Source organism: Coregonus clupeaformis, chromosome 20, assembly GCF_020615455.1.
Source record: "Coregonus clupeaformis isolate EN_2021a chromosome 20, ASM2061545v1, whole genome shotgun sequence".
NCBI classification, from domain to species: Eukaryota; Metazoa; Chordata; class Actinopteri; order Salmoniformes; family Salmonidae; genus Coregonus; species Coregonus clupeaformis.
Window position 1 is genome coordinate 37,499,025 of NC_059211.1, and position 27,609 is coordinate 37,526,633.

At 44.4% G+C, this 27,609-nt stretch overlaps 1 protein-coding gene across 4 annotated transcripts; it reads right to left on the minus strand.

Annotated features, from left to right (window-relative positions):
- On the minus strand, positions 1 to 27,609 carry LOC121533344 (flavin-containing monooxygenase 5). Of its 4 annotated transcripts, none has more exons than XM_041839189.2 (12): positions 27,505 to 27,609; positions 9,864 to 10,004; positions 7,965 to 8,153; positions 7,670 to 7,835; positions 3,902 to 4,044; positions 3,383 to 3,465; positions 2,494 to 2,610; positions 2,172 to 2,319; positions 1,878 to 2,085; positions 1,587 to 1,659; positions 1,200 to 1,401; positions 1 to 979 (listed from the first exon to the last, which is right to left on the minus strand). In XM_041839189.2, the coding sequence occupies exons 2-12, from the start codon at positions 9,993 to 9,995 to the stop codon at positions 755 to 757; spliced, it is 1,686 nt and encodes a 561-aa protein (XP_041695123.1). In that variant the 5' UTR covers positions 9,996 to 10,004; positions 27,505 to 27,609; the 3' UTR covers positions 1 to 754. The 4 variants fall into 4 exon arrangements, with proteins under 4 accessions (XP_041695123.1, XP_041695127.1, XP_041695126.1 ...); XM_041839193.2 differs by lacking the exon at positions 27,505 to 27,609 and adding an exon at positions 26,790 to 27,008; XM_041839192.2 differs by lacking the exon at positions 27,505 to 27,609 and adding an exon at positions 26,074 to 26,393.

Below are 27,609 nucleotides of genomic sequence, written 5' to 3' on the forward strand. Positions count from 1 at the left end.
TAGGTTGGTGTGTGCATAAACTTTAATAGATTAATGAATTACAAACTTGTAACACTTGAAGCCAATCCAAACATCAAGGCAAAAATGTACTATACCACACTTTCCTATAAGAATTTTGCTATTAGAAAATAAGGTTATAGAACAAAAGAAAGGACATTACAGTATATTTGATCAGTCTTAGGCACTGTGGCATCAAGTAAAATGGAATCCCAGCAATTATGAGAACAGGCACCATACTGTGGATAACGCAAAGTGCAATATTAGTGTATTATTTCAAATTCTGTGCATCCAATTTGTGAATTATTGGTTATGAGAGATTCATTGGAACATAATTTGTGTTCCCTGATTAGTTGGTATAACTCACATCTTTCACAAAGACGACCTGGCAGATTAATCAACAGACAGTTAGTGATTCCTGCCTGCTATTGCATTTCTGTATTTCTGGTTAATAGCTCATCTGGGTTATGAGTTTGTTTCAGGTCACTGTCCTGGTCTAATGGAGGTGACCTCCTTGGCTTTAGCTCAATGGGCTAATGGGCATTAGTCAACCAAACCAATGTTACAAAACCTAGTACTCTGGAACCCTGAGTCATTAAACATATTTGTTATATACCACGACTAGTACAGCTGGTGTAGGTGTACTTATACTGGAATTTAATAAATATGTGGAATGACTGAGGGCTAGGCTTTAGTTCAGTGGGCTAACATGGCTGGGCTAACACCCAGTCACAGCCTGGGTTTGTTCCCCAGTGGGTTACCACAACACTGGCAGGTATGGTTTGATCTTGTCCAGCAGAGTGGTGGGGTCCAGGGCGATGAGGAGGGATGGGTGGTTGTGTATGTTCCAGTAGTATCCCAGAGCCAGGGCAGCACCCCCCACGGTTAGGGCCAGGGGCAGGGAGCTCTTCTTGGGCTCAGGGATGTCAGAGGGCCTGGTCTTCAGGGCTCCTGCCATCCGATCCCACGTAGTCAGGATGGCCTGGAGGGAGAGGTAGATGTTTCAGTTTCTCTAATGTACCAAGTAATACTTAGGCCAGTATCAAAGACTATTCGTTTAAATAGGGATAATTAAAACACATGAATAGTGAGTTCTGAATTTCAAGCACAGCTTTATTTTAGTGATTGTATCGATACCAGAAAACACATCAGCATTATCAGCAGTATATTTTTGTATTAATACACTGTAGGCCCATCCCTACCTGTCGGGCCCCGTCCCACTGTCCCGGGCCTCTCAGACGGTACTGGTATGGGGTGCAGGGCCCCAGCAGCACACACAGCCACACACCAGGCTCCCACAGCAGCAGCCCTAGGAGGCTGGGACGCACCCCCACCTGGTCAGCTATCTGGTCCATGTAGTCTATGTAATCCACCTGGATGGTGTGTCTCTGGGAGGTCACATACCTGAGACAGGAGAGTTAGGCCCTGTCCAAAAACAACCCATAGGCCCCCTTCTGTGTTTTGCAGATCTAAAGGAGCAAGCAATATGGTGGAACCTTCCCTAAATCCATTAAAAGGGTAGGTGGAGCCATCATTATATTGCTAAAACTTTTCCTGTCCCCTCAAATCTACTAAATCAATCTCAGTACCTCTTAGCCATTGTCTCCTCCTTGTGTTTAATGTCCTTCAGCATGCAGTCCATTGAGGGAAGCTTATTCAGCCCTGTGGGTGAAACACAGATAATCTAATTTATATACAGTATGGCTCTGGACAAAATAAGTGCACCATAGGGACTGTTGTGTCATTTAGATAGTTTTTTAAAGAACTGTGAGTGCATTCTGAACAGAGAGGTATGCTTGTGGGAGAGAGATAAAGATAAAAAGATATAGAGGGAAGTTAAACAAGTGGGCCAATGTCTGGTAAAAGTAACAGTGATGTACCTTTGAAGACCCTGGTGGCCCATCGGGCCTGCATCTCAGAGATGGGCATGATGGCTCCAAGCGGCTGCACCAGCCCTATAACGGCCAGTGTGGGGCGCTCTAACCCCGGAGGGAATATGTACTTATACAGATTGGCCTTGTTACTGGAAACCGGCAGCACATGGGACGGTAGGAAGGGGAAGGAGAAGTTGTAGCCAGTAGCAAACACCTGGAAATGAGATAATGGACAGGTGAAATGTGGCAACTGTGCGTAAGTTTGGGTGTGTGTATATATGACTAGGTCTGGTGACGCACCACCAAGTCTATGTTGTCCTCCACGGTTCCGTCGTCAAACTCAATGCTGGACCCCTGGAGCCTGCGGATGTTGGGTTTGACCTGCACTGTGCCAGACAGGATCCGGTTGGGCAGCTCATCATTCACTGTAGGGTGCTGGCTGAACATCCTGGGACATACACAACATGTTTAAAATATATTCAGTTCTCTTCTTTCTTTCTTTCTTTCTTTCTTTCTTTCTTTCTTTCTTTCTTTCTTTCTTTCTTTCTTTCTTTCTTTCTTTCTTTCTTTCTTTCTTTCTTTCTTTCTTTCTTTCTTTCTTTCTTTCTTTCTGTGCTCTTACCTGTGTTTGGGCTGTAGAGAGTAGAGGCTGTGGTTGAATCTCTGGTTGACTCTGTTCTCTCCCAGTCTGCAGCGCAGGCCAAAGGGCAGAATAGCCTGGGCCATCTTTAACGCCCTTCTAAATAGAACCAACGCAATGTTAGTGTACACTGAGTATACAAAACATTAAGAACACCTGCTCTTTCCATGACATAGACTGACCAGGTGAATCAAGGCAAACGCTATGATCCCTTATTGATTAACAATTGTTAAATCCACTTCAAATCAGTGTAGGTGAAGGGGAGGAGACAGGTTAAAGAAGGATTTTTAAGCTTTGAGACAATTGAGACATGGATTGTGTATGTGTGCCATTCAGAGGGTGAATGGGCAAGACAAAAACATGTAAGTGCCTTTGATCAGGGTATGGTAGTATGTGCCAGACGCACCAGTTTGTGTCAAGAACTGCAACGCAACTGGGTTTTTCACGTTCAACAGTTTCCCCTGTGTATCAAGAATGGTCCACCACACAAAGGCCATCCAGTCAACTTGACACAACTGTGGGAAGCACTGGCGTCAACATGGGCCAGCATCCCCGTGTAACGCTTTTGACACCGTCCATGCCCCGACGAATTGAGGCTGTTCTGAGGGCAAAAGCGGGGGGGTGCAACTAAAATATTAGGAAGGTCTTCCTAATGTTTGGTATACTCAGTGTATGTTACTGATGGAACGCAACCTCCTTCCAGTGGAATCCATTGATCAGGCATGTTTCTGAAACAGGTGAGATCTACGACCGAGCACTTTCTTTTGTCTGTCCAATCACTTCTTATCAGTAATGATGGAGGAAGAAAATTTAGCATTTGTAATGTATTCGAAGTGTAAGGGTGCAAAAAGGTGATTTCCAGACAATCTACCTGTTTAATTCCATGTCCAATGGCACCCCTTGTTGACCCACACGGTTGAGGATCCATGCCCCACGCCTGGTACTGAGGAATACCTGAAGAGAGATGGGAGAGTGGGGCGGGGAACGGGAAAGAGGATGGGAGAGAATAGGGTAGAGGAGGGGGCGAAGACGGGGAGAGGGGGCAAAGGTCAGAGGATGATTTGACATAATAACACGGTCGTGGATAGACAGACTTGCCTTGTTCTACTGTTTCAGTCTTCTGCCCAAGTCTGCAATCTTATCTCAGTACCTCTGAGCATATGACAATATTGGCCCCACCTCACTACACAGCAAATTGGGTCATATGTTGCATCATTTTGTGAGTGTGTTCAAATGGTTTTGATCATTTCTAGGAAGCCGTTTGATATGAATATCAACTGATTGTTACAAAATGCCCTGTTTGACTGGGGCCTACTTGGTGGTGTGTAAAACTGGTTTTGCTTGGTCGTTGTACCTGTTTAGATCCTAACTCCCCGCTGTTCTACTGTACCTGTTTGGTGACCCTGCTGAGTTCCACAGCGATGTCTCCTCCAGAGTTGCCGATGCCGATCACCACCACCCTCTTCCCCCGCCACTCCTCTGCCGTCTTATAGTCCCGGCTGTGGAAGTACTGGCCCTTGAATGTGTCGATACCTGGAAGACAGGCCTGTGTCACTGACTGACTGACCACCCCACACAGTACTACTAGGGGTAGCAAGTGCACAGTAAGTGAGATAAGACTGTGGCCGAAATGAGACAGAGAGCAAATGAATCAAGACACTTTACATATGGGTTCTGTCTGCTTTGTAAAGAGGTAAAGAGTGACCATGTACTTGATATTAACTGTGTTTCTGACCAACAGATAAATACCTTTTAAATATGAATCCTGCTTCAACCTACCTATCATCCGCCATGCATTGGTCTCTATCACGACTAACCTACGATACAGTGCCCTTCAGCCACTATTATGAGACCGCTTGATCAACAAACCTTAAAATGGAGTTGAGATAAGACCAGACTCGGGGTTAGAGCTGACATACACTATATATACAAAAGTATGTGGACACCCCTTCAAATTAGTGGATTCTGCTATTTCAGCCACACCCGTTGCTGACAGGTGTATTAAATCGAGCACACAGCCATGCAATCACCATAGACAAACATTGGCAGTAGAATAGCCTTACTGAAGAGCTCAGTGACTTTCAACGTAGCACAGTCATAGGATGCAACCTTTCCAACAAGTCAGTTCGTCAAATTTCGGCCCTACTAGAGCTGCCCCGGTCAACTGTAAGTGCTGTTATTGTGAAGTGGAAACGTATAGGAGCAGCAATGGCTCAGCCGCGAAGTGGTAGGCCACACAAGCTCACAGAATGGGACCGCCAAGTGCTGAAGCGCGTAGCGCGTAATTGCAACACTCAGTACCGAGTTCGAAACTGCCTCTGGAAGCAACGTCAGCACAATAACTGTTAGTCGGGAGCTTCATGAAATTAGTTTCCAAGGCCAAGCAGCCGCACAAAAGCCTAAGATCACCATGCGCAATGCCAAGCATCAGCTGGAGTGGTGTAACGCTTGCTGCCATTGGACTCTGGAGCAGTGGAAACACATTCTCTGGAGTGATGAATCACGCTTCACCATCTGGCAGTCCGACGGACAAATCTGGGTTTGGCAGATGCCAGGAAAACGCTACCTGCCCCAATGCATAGTGCCAACTGTAAAGTTTGGTGGAGGAGGAATAATGGTCTGGGGCTGTTTTTCATGGTTCAGGCTAGGTCCCTTAGTTCCAGTGAAGGGAAATGTTAATGCTACAGCATACAATTACATTCTAGACGATTCTGTGCTTCCAACTTTGTGGCAACAGTTTGGGGAAGGCCCTTTCCTGTTTCAGCATGACAATGCCCCCGTGCACAAAGCGAGGTCCATACAGAAATGGTTTGTCAAGATCAGTGTGGAAGAACTTGATTGGCCTGCACAGAGCCCTGACCTCAACCCCATCGAACACCTTTGAGACGAATTGGAATGCCGACTGCGAGCCAGGCCTAATCGCCCAACATCAGTGCCCGACCTCACTAATGCTCTTGTGGCTGAATGGAAGCAAGTCCCCGCAGCAATGTTCCAACATCTAGCGGAAAGCCTTCCCTGAAGAGTGGAGGCTGTTATAGCAGCAAAGGGGGGACCAACTCCATATTAATGCCCATGATTTTGGAATGAGATGTTCGACGAGCAGGTGTCCACATACTTTTAGTCATGTAGTGTATCTACAGGACACAGTTCAAGGTTCAATCTGTATTGTGCCAACTGCTCCCCTCTCCTGTTGATACTATATTACACTGCTCAAAAAAATAAAGGGAACACTTAAACAACACTATGTAACTCCAAGTCAATCACACTTCTGTGAAATCAAACTGTCCACTTAGGAAGCAACACTGATTGACAATACATTTCACATGCTGTTGTGCAAATGGAATAGACAACAGGTGGAAATTATAGGCAATTCGCAAGACACCCCCAATAAAGGACTGGTTTTGCAGGTGGTGACCACAGACCACTTCTCAGTTCCTATGCTTCCTGGCTGATGTTTTGGTCACTTTTGAATGCTGGCGGTGCTTTCACTCTAGTGGTAGCATGAGACGGAGTCTACAACCCACACAAGTGGCTCAGGTAGTGCAGCTCATCCAGGATGGCACATCAATGCGAGCTGTGGCAAGAGGTTTGCTGTGTCTGTCAGCGTAGTGTCCAGAGCATGGAGGCGCTACCAGGAGACAGGCCAGTACATCAGGAGACGTGGAGGAGGCCGTAGGAGAGCAACAACCTAGCAGCAGGACTGCTACCTTCGCCTTTGTGCAAGGAGGAGCAGGAGGAGCACTGCCAGAGCCCTGCAAAATGACCTCCAGCAGGCCACAAATGTGCATGTGTCTGCTCAAACGGTCAGAAACAGACTGGTATGAGGGCCCGACGTCCACAGGTGGGGGTTGTGCTTACAGCCCAACACCGTGCAGGACGTTTGGCATTTGCCAGAGAACACCAAGATTGGCAAATTTGCCACTGGTGCCCTGTGCTCTTCACAGATGAAAGCAGGTTCACACTGAGCACGTGACAGACGTAACAGAGTCTGGAGACGCCGTGGAGAACATTCTGCTGCCTGCAACATCCTCCAGCATGACCGGTTTGGCGGTGGGTCAGTCATGGTGTGGAGTGGCATTTCTTTGGGTGGCCGCACAGCCATCCATGTGCTCGCCAGAGGTAGCCTGACTGCCATTAGGTACCGAGATGAGATCCTCAGACCCCTTGTGAGACCGTATGCTGGTGCGGTTGGCCCTGGGTTCCTCCTAATGCAAGACAATGCTAGACCTCATGTGGCTGGAGTGTGTCAGCAGTTCCTGCAAGAGGAAGGCATTGATGCTATGGACTGGCCCGCCCGTTCCCCAGACCTGAATCCAATTGAGTACATCTAGGACATCATGTCTCGCTCCATCCACCAACGCCACGTTGCACCACAGACTGTCCAGAAGTTGGCGGATGCTTTAGTCCAGGTCTGGGAGGAGATCCCTCAGGAGACCATCCGCCACCTCATCAGGAGCATGCCCAGGCGTTGTAGGGAGGTCATACAGGCACGTGGAGGCCACACACACTACTGAGCCTCATTTTGACTTGTTTTAAGGACATTACATCAAAGTTGGATCAGCCTGTAGTGTGGTTTTCCACTTTAATTTTGAGGTTGACTCCAAATCCAGACCTCCATGGGTTGATACATTTGATTTCCATTGATAATTTTTGTGTGATTTTGTTGTCAGCACATTCAACTATGTAAAGAAAAAAGTATTTAATAAGATTATTTCATTCATTCAGATCTAGGATGTGTTATTTTAGTGTTCCCTTTATGTTTTTGAGCAGTGTATATAAACAAGTGGACGTGACTTGTAGTCTGGTCTGGACCCAATGCTGCAGACAGTCGCTGTGTCTAAAATGGCACCCTATTCCTTAGGGGTGCAGTGTCTAAAATGGCACCCTATTCCTTAGGGGTGCAGTGTCTAAAATGGCACCCTATTCCTTAGGGGTGCTGTGTCTAAAATGGCACCCTATTCCTTAGGGGTGCTGTGTCTAAAATGACACCCTATTCCTTAAGGGTGCTGTGTCTAAAATGGCACCCTATTCCTTAGGGGTGCTGTGTCTAAAATGACACCCTATTCCTTAAGGGTGCTGTGTCTAAAATGACATATACCTTAGGGTGGGTGTCATTTGAGATTGGCCCAGTGTCTGAGGTCACTGTGTTGTAGGCTACCTGGGAAGTCGTGTAGAGGCAGGTTGGGGTGACAGTGGTGTCCTATACAGATCATCACAGCATCAAAGATATGTTTCTCCTTCTCTCCCTTCTTGTTCTCCGTCTCCACATCCCACTGGCCCGAACGAGAGAAATCTGGTCTTGGCTTCACCTGGAGGACTCTGATCTAACTCACACACAAACAAACAATTGTGCTAGTGTTGTGTAACATATGCAATGTTCTAAACGCCTCACCTCACTGAATGCACCTTGAAACTGTATAAATGATTGCTGTGACCAGGAACTGAGGTCCTACCTGGAAGCGTATGTGCTTGGTGAGTTGGAAGTGTTCGGCGTACATGCGGAAGTAGTCCATGATGAGGGAGTTGTGCATGTAGTTGGGGAAGTGGGCGGGGATGGGAAAGTCCGAGAAACACATCATCTCCTTGGAGGTGTTGATAATGACAGAGTGGTAGATACTGGCCCTGTCAGCCTCCGGGTTCTCCTAAGGATGGAGAGAAGAATAGGAGGAAAGATCAGAAAATCATTTCCCCACACTTTTAATGAGCGCTTCAGACGAGAAGATGAAGCCACTTTAGACTATTGAGATGAAGGAGACGAGACGAGAAGATGAGGCCATAGATCAATGTTAATTTTGGCAGCTATTTTAGATTTTGTTTTAGTCTATTTTGACTAAAATACATTTTAATAGTAGCAGGGAAGACTTATTTTGCTACTGGGTCCAGCAACCAGAAACATGTATAACTTAAGTCAAAAGCACATCAAGTTCCAGGACAAGTGCATCGGGACAGGGGAGGGAGCAACATCACTAAGTCTACTACCAGGCAGCCAGAGCTGAGCTAGAGATTACATTTAACACTGCTTACTGCATTGCCAAAGAGGAGATGGTTTTTAACAAATTCAGACCCATGTTACTCTCCCAGAAAAGAACGGATTACAAATCTACCCGACATATGGAAACTAGGTGTCCTGCGCAAACATTATAGGCACCATCAAGAACACTATCCGGGAAGAGGGTTAGTATTACCCGGGATCCTTGGGACGTCTCTACCCTAAACCTTAAGGGTAGAGTAGATTTAATAGCTGATTTAATAGCTAGATTCTAGATCAAAGAAATTGATTAGTTATTGTGAGAGGAGACTAAACATTTATTTCAATATCCAAGTATCAGTTCATAGTCAGCCTGTTGCGTTGTTACAACATTAAAATTATTAGCTACATAGTTTTGTTATTATTATTATTATTATTATTATTATTATTATTATTATCTGTTAGCTGAATGCAGTAATGGATAACAGTTCAGTCTGCAGTTGCACTTTTAAATACAATAAAGATTGTTGTAATCACCTATGTAAATATGTTTGCAGTTGCACTTTTGAATAAAATTATTAAAAGTTGTTTTTATTCTAATGTCTTGCCCACTCTCTAGTGATGCGTTCTACATCATCAAGGTAACAACTGATGACAATTAGGAATGATAGGAAAGTAATTTGTAGTAAATGTTGTCTGGTGCTCCTTTCTTTTTGAAGTTAGGAGCACCAGTGCTACCAATGAAAAAAGTTAATTTAGAGTACTCACTGTACTCCTAATATTCAACAAATAGCATGAAAAAACAACTGCACTTGCATTTGCGGACCGTGAAAGCGGCAACACAGATGAATAACAGCGCACATGGGAAAATAGAGCTTCTGATATGATCAAAGCTAAAATAGCCTACATGAAAGTAGGAGAGAGTAAACATTATTGTTTCTAGTTTAGGTTAGTTACAATTGAAGTGTCCTGTCCTGGCTGCGCATCAGTTCAAAAGATTGACAAGTGACTGAAGTGACCACCTGGGAGCTATGTGGGAGAGCAGGGCAGATCAACTTAATCAGACCATGCAACTGAAAGACATTAATTCTGACAATGAGAGGATTACATTAAATATTCTGCAAAGGTTGGACAAAACAGATGAAAAGGAACTTCATGTCGAATAGAATGTCCATTAGTCACACTTGGAATTCTCATCGTCACAATTTTTTTCCGTCAATAAAATGAAAACTCATTTGTTACAGTTATCATTTTATTCATGGCTCCTCGTCTCATTATCATCATTTGTTTTTGTCAGGGTAAATAGGTTTGCAAATATTTCTCGTCATGGTCATTGTTGACGAAATTAACACTGATTGAGATGGGATGCAGCAGTCCGTCTCACCTTGAACCTCCACAGTCCCCCGATGTCATCACTGCTCTCGAAGCAGGTGGGCTCCAGACCCTCGTCCAGACAGCTCTTGATGCTGGTCAGACCTGAACTTCCCCCTCCAATCACACACACACGCCGTGACATACCGTCTGTCTGCAGAGGCATGGAAAGACACAGTATAACATTATAACGCAAAACATTAGGGTTAGTACCCTACTAAAAAATACATGCTGTCTGTCTTCACAGGAAGGACAGAAGTAGAGAGGAGATTCAGTAACTCCTGGAGGATAAATGGAAGTAGATGCTGTATACAGAATAGATCAAAATCTATCCAAACTCTCGACTCAGAGGGGTGGGTGTGGCTGCTGAAGAGTTGCTTGTTTACCCGTTCTCAGTCATGCAGCACAGGCTACTGTAGCCATTGCTGAGTATCTTAACTCCATCCATATCAGAAGAGGCTGATGGGAGGAGCTATCGGAGGATGGGCTCATTGTAATGGCTGGAACAGAATTAATGGAACGGTATCAAACACATCAAACATATGGAAACCACGTTTGACGCCGTTCCATTTATTCCATTCCAGCCATTACAGTGAGCCCGTCCTCCTATAGCTCCTCCCATCAGCCTCCCCTGGTCCATATATACATCTACAGTGGGGAAAAAAAGTATTTAGTCAGCCACCAATTGTGCAAGTTCTCCCACTTAAAAAGATGAGAGAGGCCTGTAATTTTCATCATAGGTACACGTCAACTATGACAGACAAAATAGGATTTTTAATGAATTTATTTGCAGATTATGGTGGAAAATAAGTATTTGGTCAATAACAAAAGTTTCTCAATACTTTGTTATATACCCTTTGTTGGCAATGAAACAGGTCAAACATTTTCTGTAAGTCTTCACAAGGTTTTCACACACTGTTGCTGGTATTTTGGCCCATTCCTCCATGCAGATCTCCTCTAGAGCAGTGATGTTTTGGGGCTGTCGCTGGGCAACACGGACTTTCAACTCCCTCCAAAGATTTTCTATGGGGTTGAGATCTGGAGACTGGCTAGGCCACTCCAGGACCTTGAAATGCTTCTTACGAAGCCACTCCTTCGTTGCCCGGGCGGTGTGTTTGGGATCATTGCCATGCTGAAAGACCCAGCCACGTTTCATCTTCAATGCCCTTGCTGATGGAAGGAGGTTTTCACTCAAAATCTCACGATACATGGCCCCATTCATTCTTTCCTTAACATGGATCAGTTGTCCTGGTCCCTTTGCAGAAAAACAGCCCCAAAGCATGATGTTTCCACCCCCATGCTTCACAGTAGGTATGGTGTTCTTTGGATGCAACTCAGCATTCTTTGTCCTCCAAACACGACGAGTTGAGTTTTTACCAAAAAGTTATATTTTGGTTTCATCTGACCATATGACATTCTCCCAATCCTCTTCTGGATCATCCAAATGCACTCTAGCAAACTTCAGACGGGCCTGGACATGTACTGGCTTAAGCAGGGGGACACGTCTGGCACTGCAGGATTTGAGTCCCTGGCGGCGTAGTGTGTTACTGATGGTAGGCTTTGTTACTTTGGTCCCAGCTCTCTGCAGGTCATTCACTAGGTCCCCCGTGTGGTTCTGGGATTTTTGCTCACAGTTCTTGTGATCATTTTGACCCCACGGGGTGAGATCTTGCGTGGAGCCCCAGATCGAGGGAGATTATCAGTGGTCTTGTATGTCTTCCATTTCCTAATAATTGCTCCCACAGTTGATTTCTTCAAACCAAGCTGCTTACCTATTGCAGATTCAGTCTTCCCAGCCTGGTGCAGGTCTACAATTTTGTTTCCGGTGTCCTTTGACAGCTCTTTGGTCTTGGCCATAGTGGAGTTTGGAGTGTGACTGTTTGAGGTTGTGGACAGGTGTCTTTTATACTGATAACAAGTTCAAACAGGTGCCATTAATACAGGTAACGAGTGGAGGACAGGGGAGCCTCTTAAAGAAGAAGTTACAGGTCTGTGAGAGCCAGAAATCTTGCTTGTTTGTAGGTGACCAAATACTTATTTTCCACCATAATTTGCAAATAAATTAATAAAAAATCCTACAATGTGATTTTCTGGATTTTTTCTCCTCAATTTGTCTGTCATAGTTGACGTGTACCTATGATGAAAATTACAGGCTTCTCTCATCTTTTTAAGTGGGAGAACTTGCACAATTGGTGGCTGACTAAATACTTTTTCCCCCCAATGTATACTGGGTAGAGCTGCGATTTGTGTAGGCGGAGTCTACCACCGACTACATCCGAGTCGCTATCAGTCGATACTGGGCAATTCCACCGTATCAGAATGATGCTGAGACTCAGATTTTTCACTTTAACAAACAAAACCAATGTTTGCAAAGTTAAACAAACCATATAACTCTATGCACAAGGACTACTTTTAACAATGTCCACTGAACATTTTACAAAAACACATTTACTTGAAGAACAGTGCAGATGCCAGTTTGGTAACAAAATTACAGTTTGTGCTGTCATTCTGTTACCAAACTTTATATCTGCACTGTTTTAATTAAAAACTACAGATTTCAGCAACCAAAGAAAAGCCCATAGTTGCACAGGACAAACATAGGTACAAGGTAAGCTATACACATTAAATAATGGACATTTTTGCAAGTATCGACTGATAGCAGCTTGATGAAATTGACAGTGGTACACTCTGCCGACACTCATCGCAACTCAACTCAGTAGTGACAGTAGAGTACAGTCATGACCTAAATTATTGGCACCCTTGATAAAGATGAGCAAAACATACTGTATAAAATGTGTAATACAAATACTGAGCTATGTTGCAAAAAAAGAAGGAAATTATATTATTTTATACCAACCCACCGCTGGTGTGTGCATGGCCAAAAAGCTCTATTTTCATGTGATCTGACCATAGCACCAGTTCCAATCCAAATGCCAATGCATGGCTGCCAAATGTTGAAGAAAGCTTGGGAGTGAGATTTTCTATGTGAATTTCATTGCCCCCTGGCACAACCCCTAAACGGAAAATTGTACCGTTTTAAAGCTAATTTCCTGCAATTCTACGTATTTTGACATGACCTAGGCATATGAACATGGTGGAAACTTTTTACATAAAAAACAGGTAAGGTGTGTTTAGGGTATTTTGAACATTAAATGAACACTCAAAATTAAACGACTTTGTTACTTTGAGATTTTGGGTGGGATGAAATTTAAAGAATGCTCAATTTTTTTTAAAACATTTTTTGGGTGGTTTAACAGTTTATTCAGACAGAAATGAGATGGGGAGACAGGCAAATGCTAGAAACAGTGGGAAGGTTGGAAGCAGGGATTGATCCCTGTTCTCAGGTGGAAAGTTGTATGCGACGCGTGCCGGGTAGTGTTACCACCAAACCAAGGCTCTGCACAGGAAATAATAATATTAATGGTTGATGGCATTGGGTAACCAAATCATAGATTGCAGTCTACTTGTCCATAGACTGCTTTTTAAGGTAAGGACACAAACATTTTGTATTTTGTAATTTGGGTGAACTGTCCCTTTAAAATAGGGCTGGAAGAAAACCCTTCTAACTCTCCAGGAGGGTTGGCCACCCCTGATCTATATAAGTGCTGGGTGTTTGAAAATGTTCTTGTTATAACAATAATTCCTCAAACTCACCCAACCTTCAATAAAAACCTAATGAATATCAATATTCAGGTGCTTTATGCCTACTAGTTGAAGATCCTTGCCATCCTCTTCCTCTACGTTGACAGAATATGTGTTTATAAGTTGTGAGTCCCCCCCTCATCTCTGCCTAGCATGTGCACAATACTAAAATGTCAACTTCTATTTGATTCCTGGAGCATTTCATATCCAAAGCTTATTTGTATGACATATTCAAAACTGTCCATGAATGGCTGCAATAATACATAGCAGTAGACATATTCGATTTCAAATATGTGATTACACTGGCAAAATTGGGAAGAAGCGGAATAATAAAACAAGTGTGGGGAATAACAGTAGTGTCCTTCCTGAAAAGAAGAGTAATAACCCTATATTCTAGCCAATTGTTAAGAATGAGAATTGTTCCACTGATCAGACTAAATAAAGTAAATAGATAATCAAATCTCTTGAAGACAAAATGACAAATCTGCCCTTACACCCTAATCAAATAATTGTTATATTAATTGTCCATCCTCTAGAATCAAACGTACACTTTTCGGTTCACAATCTGTTTGACCAAATTATTTTCATTGCTACAAATCAGGTCACTCTACCAAACTTCCCTGCTAAAACATACTGTACAGTGGATTGCGAAAGTATTCACCCCCTTGGCATTTTTCCTATTTTGTTGCCTTACAACCTGGAATTAAAATTGATTTTTGGTGGGTTTTCAACAACATGCCTACCACTTTGAAGATGCACAATATTTGTTATTGTGAAACAAACAAGAAATAAGACAAAAAAACTGAAAACTTGAGCATGCATAACTACTCACCCCCCCAAAGTCAATACTTTGTAGAGCCACCTTTTGCAGCAATTAAAGCTGCAAGTCTCTTGGGGTATGCCTCTATAAGCTTGCCACATCTAGCCACTGGGATTTTTTCCCATTCTTCAAGGCAAAACTGGTCCAGCTCCTTCAAGTTGGATGGGTTCCGCTGGTGTACAGCAATCTTTAAGTCATACCACAGATTCTCAATTGGATTGAGGTCTGGGCTTTGACTAGGCCATTCCAAGACATTTAAATGTTTCCCCTTAAACCACTCGTGTGTTGCTTTAGCAGTATGCTTAGGGTCATTGTCCTGCTGGAAGGTGAACCTCCGTGCCAGTCTCAAATCTCTGGAAGACTGAAACAGGTTTCCCTCAAGAATTTCCCTGTATTTAGTGCCATCCATCATTCCTTCAATTCTGACCAGTTTCCCAGTCCCTGCCGATGAAAAACATCCCCACAGCATGATGCTGCCACCACCATGCTTCACTGTGGAGATGGTGTTCTCAGGGTGATGAGAAGTGTTGGGTTTGCGCCAGACATAGCGTTTTCCTTGATGGCCAAAAAGCTCAGTTTTAGTCTCATCTGACCAGAGTACCTTCTTCCATATATTTGGGGAGTCTCCCACATGCTTTTTGGTGAACACCAAACGTGTTTGCTTATTTTTTTCTTCAAGCAATGGCTTTTTTCTGGCCACTCTTCCGTAAAGCCCAGCTCTGTGGAGTGTAAGGCTTAAAGTGGTCCTATGGACAAATACTCCAATCTCCGCTGTGGAACTTTGCAGCTCCTTCAGGGTTATCTTTGGTCTCTTTGTTGCCTCTCTGATTAATGCCCTCCTTACCTGATCCGTGAGTTTTGGTGGGCGGCCCTCTCTTGGCAGGTTTGTTGTGGTGGCAATTTTTAAATAATGGATTTAATGGTGCTCCGTGGGATGTTCAAAGTTTCGTATATATTTTTTTATAACCCAACCCTGATCTGTACTTCTCCACAACTTTGTCCCTGACCTGTTTGGAGAGCTCTTTGGTCTTCATGGTGCCGCTCGCTTGGTGGTGTTGCAGACTCTGGGGCCTTTCAGAACAGGTGTATATGTACTGAGATCATGTGACAGATCATGTGACACTTAGATTGCACACAGGTGGACTTTATTTAACTAATTACAGTGGGGGAAAAAAGTATTTAGTCAGCCAACAATTGTGCAAGTTCTCCCACTTAAAAAGATGAGAGGCGCCTGTAATTTTCATCATAGGTACACGTCAACTATGACAGACAAATTGAGATTTTTTTCTCTCCAGAAAATCACATTGTAGGATTTTTAATGAATTTATTTGCAAATTATGGTGGAAAATAAGTATTTGGTCACCTACAAACAAGCAAGATTTCTGGCTCTCACAGAAATGTAACTTCTTCTTTAAGAGGCTCCCCTGTCCTCCACTCGTTACCTGTATTAATGGCACCTGTTTGAACATGTTATCAGTATAAAAGACACCTGTCCAGAACCTCAAACAGTCACACTCCAAACTCCACTATGGCCAAGACCAAAGAGCTGTCAAAGGAACCAGAAACAAAATTGTAGACCTGCACCAGGCTGGGAAGACTGAATCTGCAATAGGTAAGCAGCTTGGTTTGAAGAAATCAACTGTGGGAGCAATTATTATGAAATGGAAGACATACAAGACCACTGATAATCTCCCTCGATCTGGGGCTACACGCAAGATCTCACCCCGTGGGGTCAAAATGATCACAAGAACAGTGACCAAAAATCCCAGAACCACACGGGGGGACCTAGTGAATGACCTGCAGAGAGCTGGGACCAAAGTAACAAAGCCTACCATCAGTAACACACTACGCCGCCAGGGACTCAAATCCTGCAGTGCCAGACGTGTCCCCCTGCTTAAGCCAGTACATGTCCAGGCCCGTCTGAAGTTTGCTAGAGTGCATTTGGATGATTCAGAAGAGGATTGGGAGAATGTCATATGGTCAGATGAAACCAAAATAGAACTTTTTGGTAAAAACTCAACTCGTCGTGTTTGGAGGACAAAGAATGCTGAGTTGCATCCAAAGAACACCATACCTACTGTGAAGCATGGGGGTGGAAACATCATGCTTTGGGGCTGTTTTTCTGCAAAGGGACCAGGACGACTGATCCATGTAAAGGAAAGAATGAATGGGGCCATGTATCGTGAGATTTTGAGTGAAAACCTCCTTCCATCAGCAAGGGCATTGAAGATGAAACGTGGCTGGGTCTTTCAGCATGACAATGATCCCAAACACACCGCCCGGGCAACGAAGGAGTGGCTTCGTAAGAAGCATTTCAAGGTCCTGGAGTGGCCTAGCCAGTCTCCAGATCTCAACCCCATAGAAAATCTTTGGAGGGAGTTGAAAGTCTGTGTTGCCCAGCGACAGCCCCAAAACATCACTGCTCTAGAGGAGATCTGCATGGAGGAATGGGCCAAAATACCAGCAACAGTGTGTGAAAACCTTGTGAAGACTTACAGAAAACGATTGACCTGTGTCATTGCCAACAAAGGGTATATAACAAAGTATTGAGAAACTTTTGTTATTGACCAAATACTTATTTTCCACCATAATTTGCAAATAAATTCATAAAAAATCCTACAATGTGATTTTCTGGATTTTTTTTCCTCATTTTGTCTGTCATAGTTGACGTGTACCTATGATGAAAATTACAGGCCTCTCTCATCTTTTTAAGTGGGAGAACTTGCACAATTGGTGGCTGACTAAATACTTTTTTCCCCCACTGTATGTGACTTCTGAAGGTAATTGATTGCACCAGATCTTATTTAGGGGCTTCATAGCAAAGGGGGTGAATCCATATGCACCACCACTTTTCCGTTATTTATTTTTTATAATTTTTTTCACCTCACAAATGTTGACTATTTTGTGTATGTCCATTACATGAAATCCAAATTACAGGTTGTAATGCAAGAAAATAGGAAAAACACCAAGGGGGATGAATACTTTTGCAAGGCACTGTATTTAGGTCTATCTGCTGCCTTTTCATTGTCACAGCCTAAATGCCAATCAGGAAATGAGGGGACTAATGCGAGTGGATTACATCGATTTTAGTACGTACTGTCAAAAGGCTGCATTCTGCAATAGGGACTGAAGTAACAGCAACCAAATTTGGTTGACAACATTGTACACTGAACAAAAATATAAACGCAACATGTTTACATGAGCTGAAATAAATAATCCCAGAACTTTTCCATACGCACAAAAAGCTTATTTCTCTCAAAGTTTGTGCATAAATTTGTTTACATCCCTGTTAGTGAGCATTTCTCCTTTGCCAAGATAATCAATCCACCTGACAGGTGTGGCATATCAAGAAGCTGATTAAACAGCATGATCATTACACAGGTGGACCTTGTGCTGGGGACAATTAAAGGCCACTTTAAAATGTGCAGTTCTCACACGACACACGTCTCAAGTATTGAGGGAGCGTGCTATTGGCATGCTGACTGCAGGAATGTCCACCAGAGCTGTTGCCAGAGAATTTAATGTTCATTTCTGTACCATAAGCTGCCTCCAACTTCATTTTAGAGAATTTGGCAATACGTCCATCCAGCCTCACAACCGCAGACCACATGTAACCACGCCAGCCCAGGACCTCCACATCCGGCTTCTTCACCTGCAGGATCGTCTGAGACCAGTTAGCCGGACAGTTGATGAAACTGAGGAGTATTTCTGTCTGTAATAAAGCCCTTTTGTGGGGGAAAACTCATTCTGATTGGCTGGGCCTGGCTCCCCAGTGGGTGGGCCTATGCCCTCCCAGGCCCACCCATGGCTGCACCCCTGCCCAATCATGTGAAATCCATAGATTAGGGCCTAATCAATTTATTTCAATTGACTGATTTCCTTATATGAACTGTAACTCAGTAAAATCTTAGAAATTGTTGCATGCTGCATTTATGTTTTCGTTCAGTATACACAGTGGCAATTTTAGCATGTAAATCTTGGCGGGGCAAACAAAATAACATTTTTTAGATGCATACCAGCTAAGCTACGACACAACACAACACTAAACAATACATTAATTGCACTATAACGGTCCCAACAAACTGTTAGGGCCTATATAAAGCTGTCCCAACAGCAGAGCTTTCCTTTCCATGGAGTGAATCCTTACAACCGCTACACCTGGCTATCAGCGGAGCCTTGTCTGTCAGCGAAACAGTTAATTCAGCCTCATTTACTGCCTTTTTAAAAACCATAGCTGATATGGCTGACTTGCTTAAACAAATGTGGTTACTACTGACTCCTTGTGGATTTGTGTAAGTCGATAAGAACTGCATTGTCCTTCAATAATAACGAACGGCAAAATGAGTTTTGAGGTTTGAACCATACAAAACATTATTACATTTATGTTCAGTCAATTCATAATGTTTGTTCTTATATCATCAACACTTAGCTCGAAGTATAAGCAAGTGCAAGCAAACGAGCTGAATTATATGGGTCTATTACTGAACTTTTTGTTGAAAACAAATATTTGAATTTGAAGAGACTGTCACTGGCAAACATGGTTACAGACCCAACAACATTATATAGTATCTCCTCCTTGTCAAGAAAAGCACATGAGCTAATTATAATACACAAAGTAAGCAAAACAATGAAATCATTCCAACATTGCCTAAAATGATGAATAAGATGCTAATGAGATATACCTATATAAGCAATAGGCCTATAACAATTGAGATGTAAAAACTATGGCATAAGGGAACAATGAGCGGATAAGAGGCAATCCGTAATTTCGATTAAGACATTATTGAGCGAGCTAAGATGGATGTAGTCAATATAACTCTTTGTTCAGCACTTTTGAAATGTACAGTGACTGAACTCAGTACATGGGCTGTTCTTACAGTATTCTCCCTGTACACCAAGTCAGAACCGTAGGATAAATAAAGGGGGCATATAAGCAGACAAAGAAAGCTCTTACAATATTCAATGATGACATTTCTCTAAAACAGGCTATATGCTACATGTGGACCACCAAGTCAAAACAGTAGGCTAAGTTCTGAGGGGGAAAGGGACCAAATTATTTGGGTGCGGCACATGGGCTACTAACAGCTTCCTACACAACATACACTTAGTATTACTTTCTTAGCTACAGCATACATATCTCCCTGGCATATTATATCATTTATGCAGCAGCATACAAGACACTTTTGAACTTACCGTTGTTGTGCTGTTCTCACTTGAACAGAAAGGTGGTGCGGCGGTTCTTCTTGTGGGCGAAGTTTGTCATCAAACTTTGTCATCAAAGTCTGGCATTCTCTGGATTTATGGTGCTTTCAAGACAACTGGGAACTCGGAAAAAAACAAGGGTGAATCATGACGTCAGTGATCTTCAGGTCGGTGCTCTAGAAAGAGGCCAGAGTTCCCGACTTGGAATTCCGAGTTGGATGACTGTTCAAAACGTATTTTCCCAGTCAGAGTTCGTTTTTTTCAGAATTCCCAGATGTCTTGAACTCACTGAAGTCTGAGATTTCCCAGTTCCGAGTTTCCAGTTGTTTTGAACGCGGCAGAAGTCATGCTGGATTGACAGCATGGCCAAGGTATTCAACCTTTTCTGGCTCATGGTGTTGCGTGTGAATGTTTATCCTTATAAGCTTGGAAAAGAGACCCTTTTAGACAGATGTTTTAAGTCCTTAAACCCAGACTTGGACCACACACCTTCTCCGATACGCTTTATCTATAATTTATCTTCATATGAGAAGGACTGAAAAGGATTTGCCAGTAGATTGTCGACGTGATTCATGATGATGACTGCTTATCTAGCTTGCTAGCAAAGATTTTGAAAGTATGATGCTGACATGATCAGTCCAATCAAAGCTACAGTAGATATAACGTGATATAATGTGATTTGATGTAATTTTATCTGTGGCCAATTGTCACGACTTCCGCCGAGGCTGCCTCCCCTCCTTGTTTGGGCAGGTTTTGGCATTTGGCGTCACCGGCTTACTAGCTACTGCTGATCCATTTATCATCACTCCATTTGTCTTCAATCACACACACCTGGTCCTTATTCCCTCATTAGTCATTGTGTAAGTGTTCCCTCTGCTTCCTTGTCTGTGTGGGTGATTGTTTATTGTGGAGGTTAGTGAAGCTCGGTGGAGCTCGTGTATTTTGTATCGACGGGAGTATTTTCCCGTGTGCCTTGTATTTCCAGTGCGCCTGTTTTGTGCCCTGGAGTGTGTTTGACGCATTTCTGCGTAAACCTGTATTTTGCGGATTAAAGCTTGTTATTCTGTGATTTACCCAACTGTGCCTGACTCCTTCAACACCACCTCATCACAGAATCACCCACCCGCTATGGAGTCAGCGGGAGAGACGCGCATGCCTGGAGTCGTGGAACGGGTCCAGGAGCATTCAACTATGCTAGCCAGCTTGGGTGAAGCGATGGATCGGGTTCTTCAGGTCGTCCAACGCCAGAGCCCGATCCGTCGAGACCAGCTGGCCAACCGGATCCCACAACCTACACCCCAGCACCTGGAGGGATCCAGATATCCCGACCACGGGAGTTCGACGGGACAGCGGCGCTGTGCCAAGGATTCCTTCTCCAACTGGAGCTCTACTTCTCCAGCATCCGGCCGGTCCCATCGGAGCGGGAGAAGGTGTCCGCCCTCACCTCCTGCCTCTCGGGGGAAGCCCTGGAGTGGGCCAACGCGGTGTGGAACGAAGGAGGAGCCGCGTTGGAGAACTACGGGGAGTTTGCTCGCCTCTTCCGGGCGGTCTTCGATCACCCGCCCGAGGGTCAAGAGGCGGGCGAGCGGCTGGCCACCTGAGGCAGGGGACGAGGACTGCGCAGGAATTCGCATTGAAGTTTCGAACTCTGGCAGCTGGGTCCGGGTGGAACGAGCGGGCCCTGATCTACCATTTCCAGTGCCATCTGCGAGAGGACGTCCGACGGGAGCTAGCCTGCCGTGACACCATGTTGTCCTTCTTTCAACTGGTGGACATGGCCATTCGTTTGGACAACCTGCTGGCAACCAGAGGACGTCCTGGAGAAGGTCTGCCCGGTTCCATCCCGGCCAACTCAGAATCCAGAACCGATGGAGATGGGGGGAACCGCTAGCCGAGAGGGCGGAGGACGACAGCGCCAGTGCCACACTGGTGGCGCGAAGTGACATTTCACCACACGTTTTCGTCAACGCTCTTCTGGGTTTGGAGGCGGCAGGCAGGGCACTCAAGCATCACCCCAGGTATCGAACACCCACACTCGTTCAGAGCCCTCTGCTGCGCACTGTAAAATAAAATCATATAATAAAATCTCCTTTCCTGAGCACATGGTAGTTCCCCAGTGCAAGGCGCTAGTCGATTCAGGCACAGCTGGGAACTTTATGGACAGGGCATTCGCATACCATATAGGCATTCCATTGATTCCCCTATCCATTCCACGCCCCATCAGAGCACTTGATATTTGACCATTAGGGTCCGGGTTGGTTAAGGAAGTTACTGTACCAGTCACCATGATTACCCAGGAGACTCATTGTGAGCAGGTTACTTTTTCCATTATTGGCTAGCACTCCACAACCCCACCTTCTCATGGCCGCAGAGGGTTCTCACGGGGTGGTCGCGAGAGTGTCAGGGTAGGTGTCTAGGTGTTTCCGTTGGTGCAACCACGGTGGAAAGTCCAGACAGTACCTCCACCGTGCACATTCCCCCTGAATATCTCGATCTGGCGCAAGCGTTCTCTAAAACGCAGGTGACTAAATTACCACCTCACCAGGCGGGGGATTGCGCAATAAACCTCCGGGTAGACGCTGTACCTCCCAGGAGTCATATATACCCCCTGTCACAGGTTGAAACGGTGGCTATGGAATCATATGTCACCGAGTCCCTGCGCCAGGGATATATACGTCCCTCCACTTCACCCGTCTCCTCGAGTTTCTTCTTTGTGAAGAAGAAGGACGGAGGTCTGCACCCGTGCATTGATTATCGACCACTGAACAGGGAGACGATAAGATTTAGCTATCCTCTCCCCCTCATTCCTTCAGTGATTGAATCAATGCATGGGGCACGCTTCTTCACCAAATTAGATCTCAGGAGTGCGTACAACCTGGTGCGTATCTGAGAGGGAGATGAGTGGAAGACAGCATTCAGCACAACCACTGGGCATTATGAATACCTGGTGATGCCCTATGTTTTGATGAATGCTCCATCAGTTTTCCAGTCCTTTGTGAACGAGGTGTTTCGGGACATGCTTGGTCGCGGTGTAGTGGTCTACATCGATGACATCCTGGTGTATTCTGCTACGCGCGCCGAGCATGTGTCCCTGGTTCGCATGGTGCTGGCCCGACTGTTGGAAAATGACCTTTATGCTAAGGCAGAGAAGTGTATGTTTTTCCAGCAGTCCGTCTCCTTCCTTGGATACCGCATTTCCACCTCAGGTGTGGAGATGGAGGGAGATCGCATTTCAGCCGTGCGTAATTGGCCGACTCCAACCACGGTTAAGGAGGTGCAGCGCTTCCTTGGCTTTGCCAACTACTATCGGAGGTTTATCCGGGGCTTTGGCAAGGTCGCAGCTCCCATTACCTCCCTGTTGAAGGGTGGGCTGTCCCGGCTCCGCTGGTCTGCTGAGGCTGACCTGGCCTTCAGCAAACTGCGGGGTCTGTTCACCTCAGCCCCAGTACTGGCCCACCCCGATTCATCACTACCGTTCGTAGTGGAGGTGGATACGTCCGAGGTTGGGATAGGAGCTGTCCTGTCTCAACGCTCGGGTACGCCACCAAAGCTCCGCCCCTGTGCATTCTTCTCGAAGAAGCTCAGCCCGGCGGAGCAGAACTACGACGTTGGTGATCGGGAGCTGTTGGCTGTTGTCCGAGCCTTGACCGTGTGGAGGCATTGGCTCAAGTAGGCAAAACACCCTTTCCTCGTCTGGACGGACCACCGTAACCTGGAGTACATTCGGGCAGCGAGGAGGCTGAATCCTCGCCAGGCCAGATGGGCCCTATTCTTCACCCGGTTTGACTTCACTCTATCATACATCCCGGGTACGAAGAACGTGAAGGCAAATGCACTGTCCCGGCTGTATGACACAGAGGAGAGGCCCAGCGAAAACACCCCCATACTGCCGGCCTCCTGCATTGTGGCGCCGGTAGTATGGGCGATGGACGAGGATATAGAACAGGCATTACGCACGGATCCCTCTCCACCTCAGTGTCCAGATGGGCTACAGTACGTGCCTGCTCTTATCCGTGATCGTCTGATCTACTGGGCACACACGTCACCCTCCTCTGGTCACCCAGGTATCGGCCGTACAGTGCGCTGCCTGACCGGAAAATACTGGTGGTCTACCTTGGCTAAGGACGTGAGGGTGTATGTCTCCTCCTGCTCAGTGTGCGCCCAGAGTAAGGCACCTAGGCACCTCCCAGCTGAACCTAGGCTCTGCCCCACCTGCCCTGAATGACGGGTTGCCACTGAGTATAAATAAAACAGCGCTACCGTGCTACTCTTTTAAGTTTTCTAAACTCAGCCGAGAACATTATCTTGCTCCATTCAGCTCCGTTCTAATCTTGAGGGGTGTTTCTTTAAAACATGCATCCAATCACCTTGATCCCTTACATAACTAGACCAATCATATGCTTCAATGTGTCGCTGTTCACAGTGCTGTGGCAAGACAGGACAATGATAGAGGTTCTGCTCGTGATGTTAAATTGCAGGCGCAGATGCTCCGATTTCAAAACGATTTGGAGCACAGTTGAAAAGTTAACACGCTGACTATACAATGGACTAATTAGAAAAATAAAAGCAGTACTTTTCAATGCGTGAGATATAAGAGGTGTGCCGTGAGAGCGTGAGAAGAGGGTCAAATGTGTGTGTCTCAATGTCAGCAGCTCTGCCAATGCGGTTTAGCAAACTCCAGGCGTTTACATTTGTTGGGTGTGCTCTTTGGCCATTCACACCAGCGGTGGGTTTTGCGTCGAAAGAAGGATGTGATAAGCAGAAAATAACCCCATACCTACTGTAAAATATGGTGGTGAATCTTTGATGTTATGGGGCTATTTTGCTTCTACTGGTCCTGGGGCCCTTGTTAAGGTCAACAGCATGATGAACTTTACCCAGTACCAGGACATTTTTGCCAAAACCCTGGTTGCCTCTGCCAGGAGGCTGAAACCTGGCTGCAAGTGGATCTTCCAGCAAGTAAATAACCTCAAGCACACATCAAATTTCAAAGAAATTGTTAATTTACCATAAAATAAACATTTTGCAATGGCTGAAACCCATTGAAAACCTGTGGTTTGAACTGAAGAGGGCAGTCCATAAGCACAGTGTGATGAGTGTGATAGAAGGAGTCAGGCGCAGGAGGGTAATCACCGAATGCAGAGTTTATTCCGTCGTACACAAATTGCGCTGGATAGCGACAAACGAAACAGGCACAGGGGAAATCTACCCTGGCAATACAAGGTAACGGTAGCTCCAACAATAACAGGCACAGGGGAAATATATTCCCTGGCAATAACAAGGTACGAGTAGCTCACAAATGAACAATCACCCACAAGGACAAGGGGGGCAGAGGGAACACTTATACACTGACTAATGAGGGGATAAGAACCAGGTGTGTGTAATAAACAAGACAAGACAAATGGAATGATGAATAATGGAGCGGCCGTGGCTAGTAAGCCGTGACGATGAACGCCGAAGCCTGCCCGAACAAGGAGGGGAGGCAGCCTCGGCAGAAGTCGTGACACACAGACGAAGGATATCAAGGATCTGGAAATATTCTGTATGAAGGAATGGTCTATAATCCTTCCTAATGTGTTCTCCAATCTCATAAAACACTTTAGGAAAAGGCTCAGTGCAGTTATCCTCGCAAGGGGAGAGGCTGAGGCAGCCGGAGTATTAAAAACACGGGTGCCAATAATTTTGACCCCTATCTTTCTGAGATAAAAATATATTACTTGTTAAACAAAATCTCTTTCTCTGAACAACATTGTATTAGTATAAAACAATATAATTTTCATTTTTTGAGCATACACTATTATTTATTTATTGTCTTTTTTTACTCATCTCTATCACGGGTGCCAATAATTTCGGTCATGACTATATGGACGGAGTTGAGATATCAGCAACTGTAGCAACTGTATTCTGTCCCTTCATGTAATTTTCTCGGTTTTCCTAACCACGGTGTGCTGAAATTTAAAGAGTAACGGTCGATTGCATTCACAACAACCGGAGATAACAAGTAAAGTAGTTATAGTAGCTAACATAGGCAAATGTCTCGGTGTCGCATGCTCTTACGAAAAGGCTAGGTATCACTGTTTATAGCCAGAGGAAGAGGCGAAACGAGAGGATTTACTCCGCAAAAAATCTGATGAGCCTTTTTTTGTATGGAGGTCTATGATAGTGTTGAATTATGTGAGACTTATTTCAAAAACAACTCAGGGAGAATCTCAATTGCATACTCCTGGCATCCTCTCTCCTCGCTTCCTTCTCAAAACCCATTGGATGAGAAAGTCAGAGGTTGCCCACTCTCATTGGCTAGAATATCCCACCTGATCTCGCCTCCCCCTGCCTGCCTTCCATAGTTGAGGACATGTAGGACATGTATTTTCATTGTTAGAGCGGTCACTCGACTATCTTGTCAATATAATAAATAATCTTTGGTATAGATCGTTTTTTCTATTTCGCAAGAACCTCCTTGCAAAGTTGTCGTTAACGTTATAACGGACAATAAGACATTCTGTTATATTTACATTTTTCTACTATTAAAGTACGACTTCGAATAAAACCGTGTTCTTACCTCGTATTATCCCGAAAAAAATGAGCAAATAGAAGTGCAGGCAACTTGCATGTTGCAACACCAATCGTCAAATGTGTGGCGAATGTTGAGGGCAGAGTGCAATGATGTTTATATAAATCATTGGCTGAGTGTTTGCTTGTGTAAAGGTCCTTGATATATGGGATTCTAGGAACGTACCTCCCACATTGAAGTTTACATTTTAAATGGTTAAAGGGACAATCAGCTGTTGCTACATCCATTTTTGGACTTATAAATTAATTATATGTACCCATAGATTCTTGAAGAATATAACTTTTAAATGGCTCATGAGCCAACTGTCCTACCCCATCAGAACCCCAAATATAAGCTTGTTTTACTCCAATGTTTGTAACCAAATAACATGTAAACAAACACTATATTGCCTCAAAACATGGTAAAACTATCATTTTGATATAATGGATGGTCAAACCTTGCATCCATAGCTCTGGTCCCACCTGATCTCGCCTCCCCCTGCCTGCCTTCCATAGTTGAGGACATGTATTTCCATTGTTAGAGCAGTCACTCGACTATCTTGTCAATATAATAAATAATCTTTGGTAAAGCTAGTTTTTGCTGTCTATTTTCCAGGAACCTCCTTGAAGAGTTCTCGTTAACGTTATAACGGATAATAAGACATTCTGTTATATTTACATTTTACTACTATTAAAGTACGACTTCGAATAAAATCGCTGTCTTACCTCGTATTATCCCGAAAAAATCAGCAAATAGAAGTTCAGGCAACTTGCATGTTGCAACACCAATCGTCAAATTTGTGGCGAATGTTGAGGGCAGAGTGCAATTATGTTTATATAAATCATTGGCTGAGTGTCTGATTGTGTAAAGGTCCTTGCTTTATAGTATTCTTGGGACGTACCTCCCACATTGAACTTTACATTTTAAATGGTTAAAGGGACAATCAGCAATTGCTACATCCATTTTTGGATTTATAAACTAATTATATCTACCCATTGATTCTTGAAGAATATAACTTATAAATGCCTCATGAGCCAACTGTCCTACCCCATCAGAACCCCAAATATAAGCTTGTTTTACTCCAATGTTTGTAAACAAAGAACATGTAAACAAACACTATATTGCCTCAAAACATGGTTAAACTATCGTTTTGATATCATGGATGGTCAAACCTTGCATCCATAGCTCTGGTCCCATCTGATCTCGCCTCCCCCTGCCTGCCTCCCATAGTTGAGGACATGTATTTCCATTGTTAGAGCGGTCACTCGACTATCTTGTCAATATAATAATTAATCTTTGGTAAAGCTAGTTTTAGCTGTCTGTTTTCCAGGAACCTCCTTGCAGAGTTGTCGTTAACGTTATAACGGATAATAAGACATTCTGTTATATTTACAATTTTCTACTATTAAAGTAGGTTTTCGAATAAAACCGTGGTCTTACCTCGTATTATCCCGAAAAAAATGAGCAAATAGAAGTTCAGGCAACTTGCATGTTGCAACACAAATCGTCAAATGTGTAGCGAATGTTGAGGGCGGAGTGCAATGA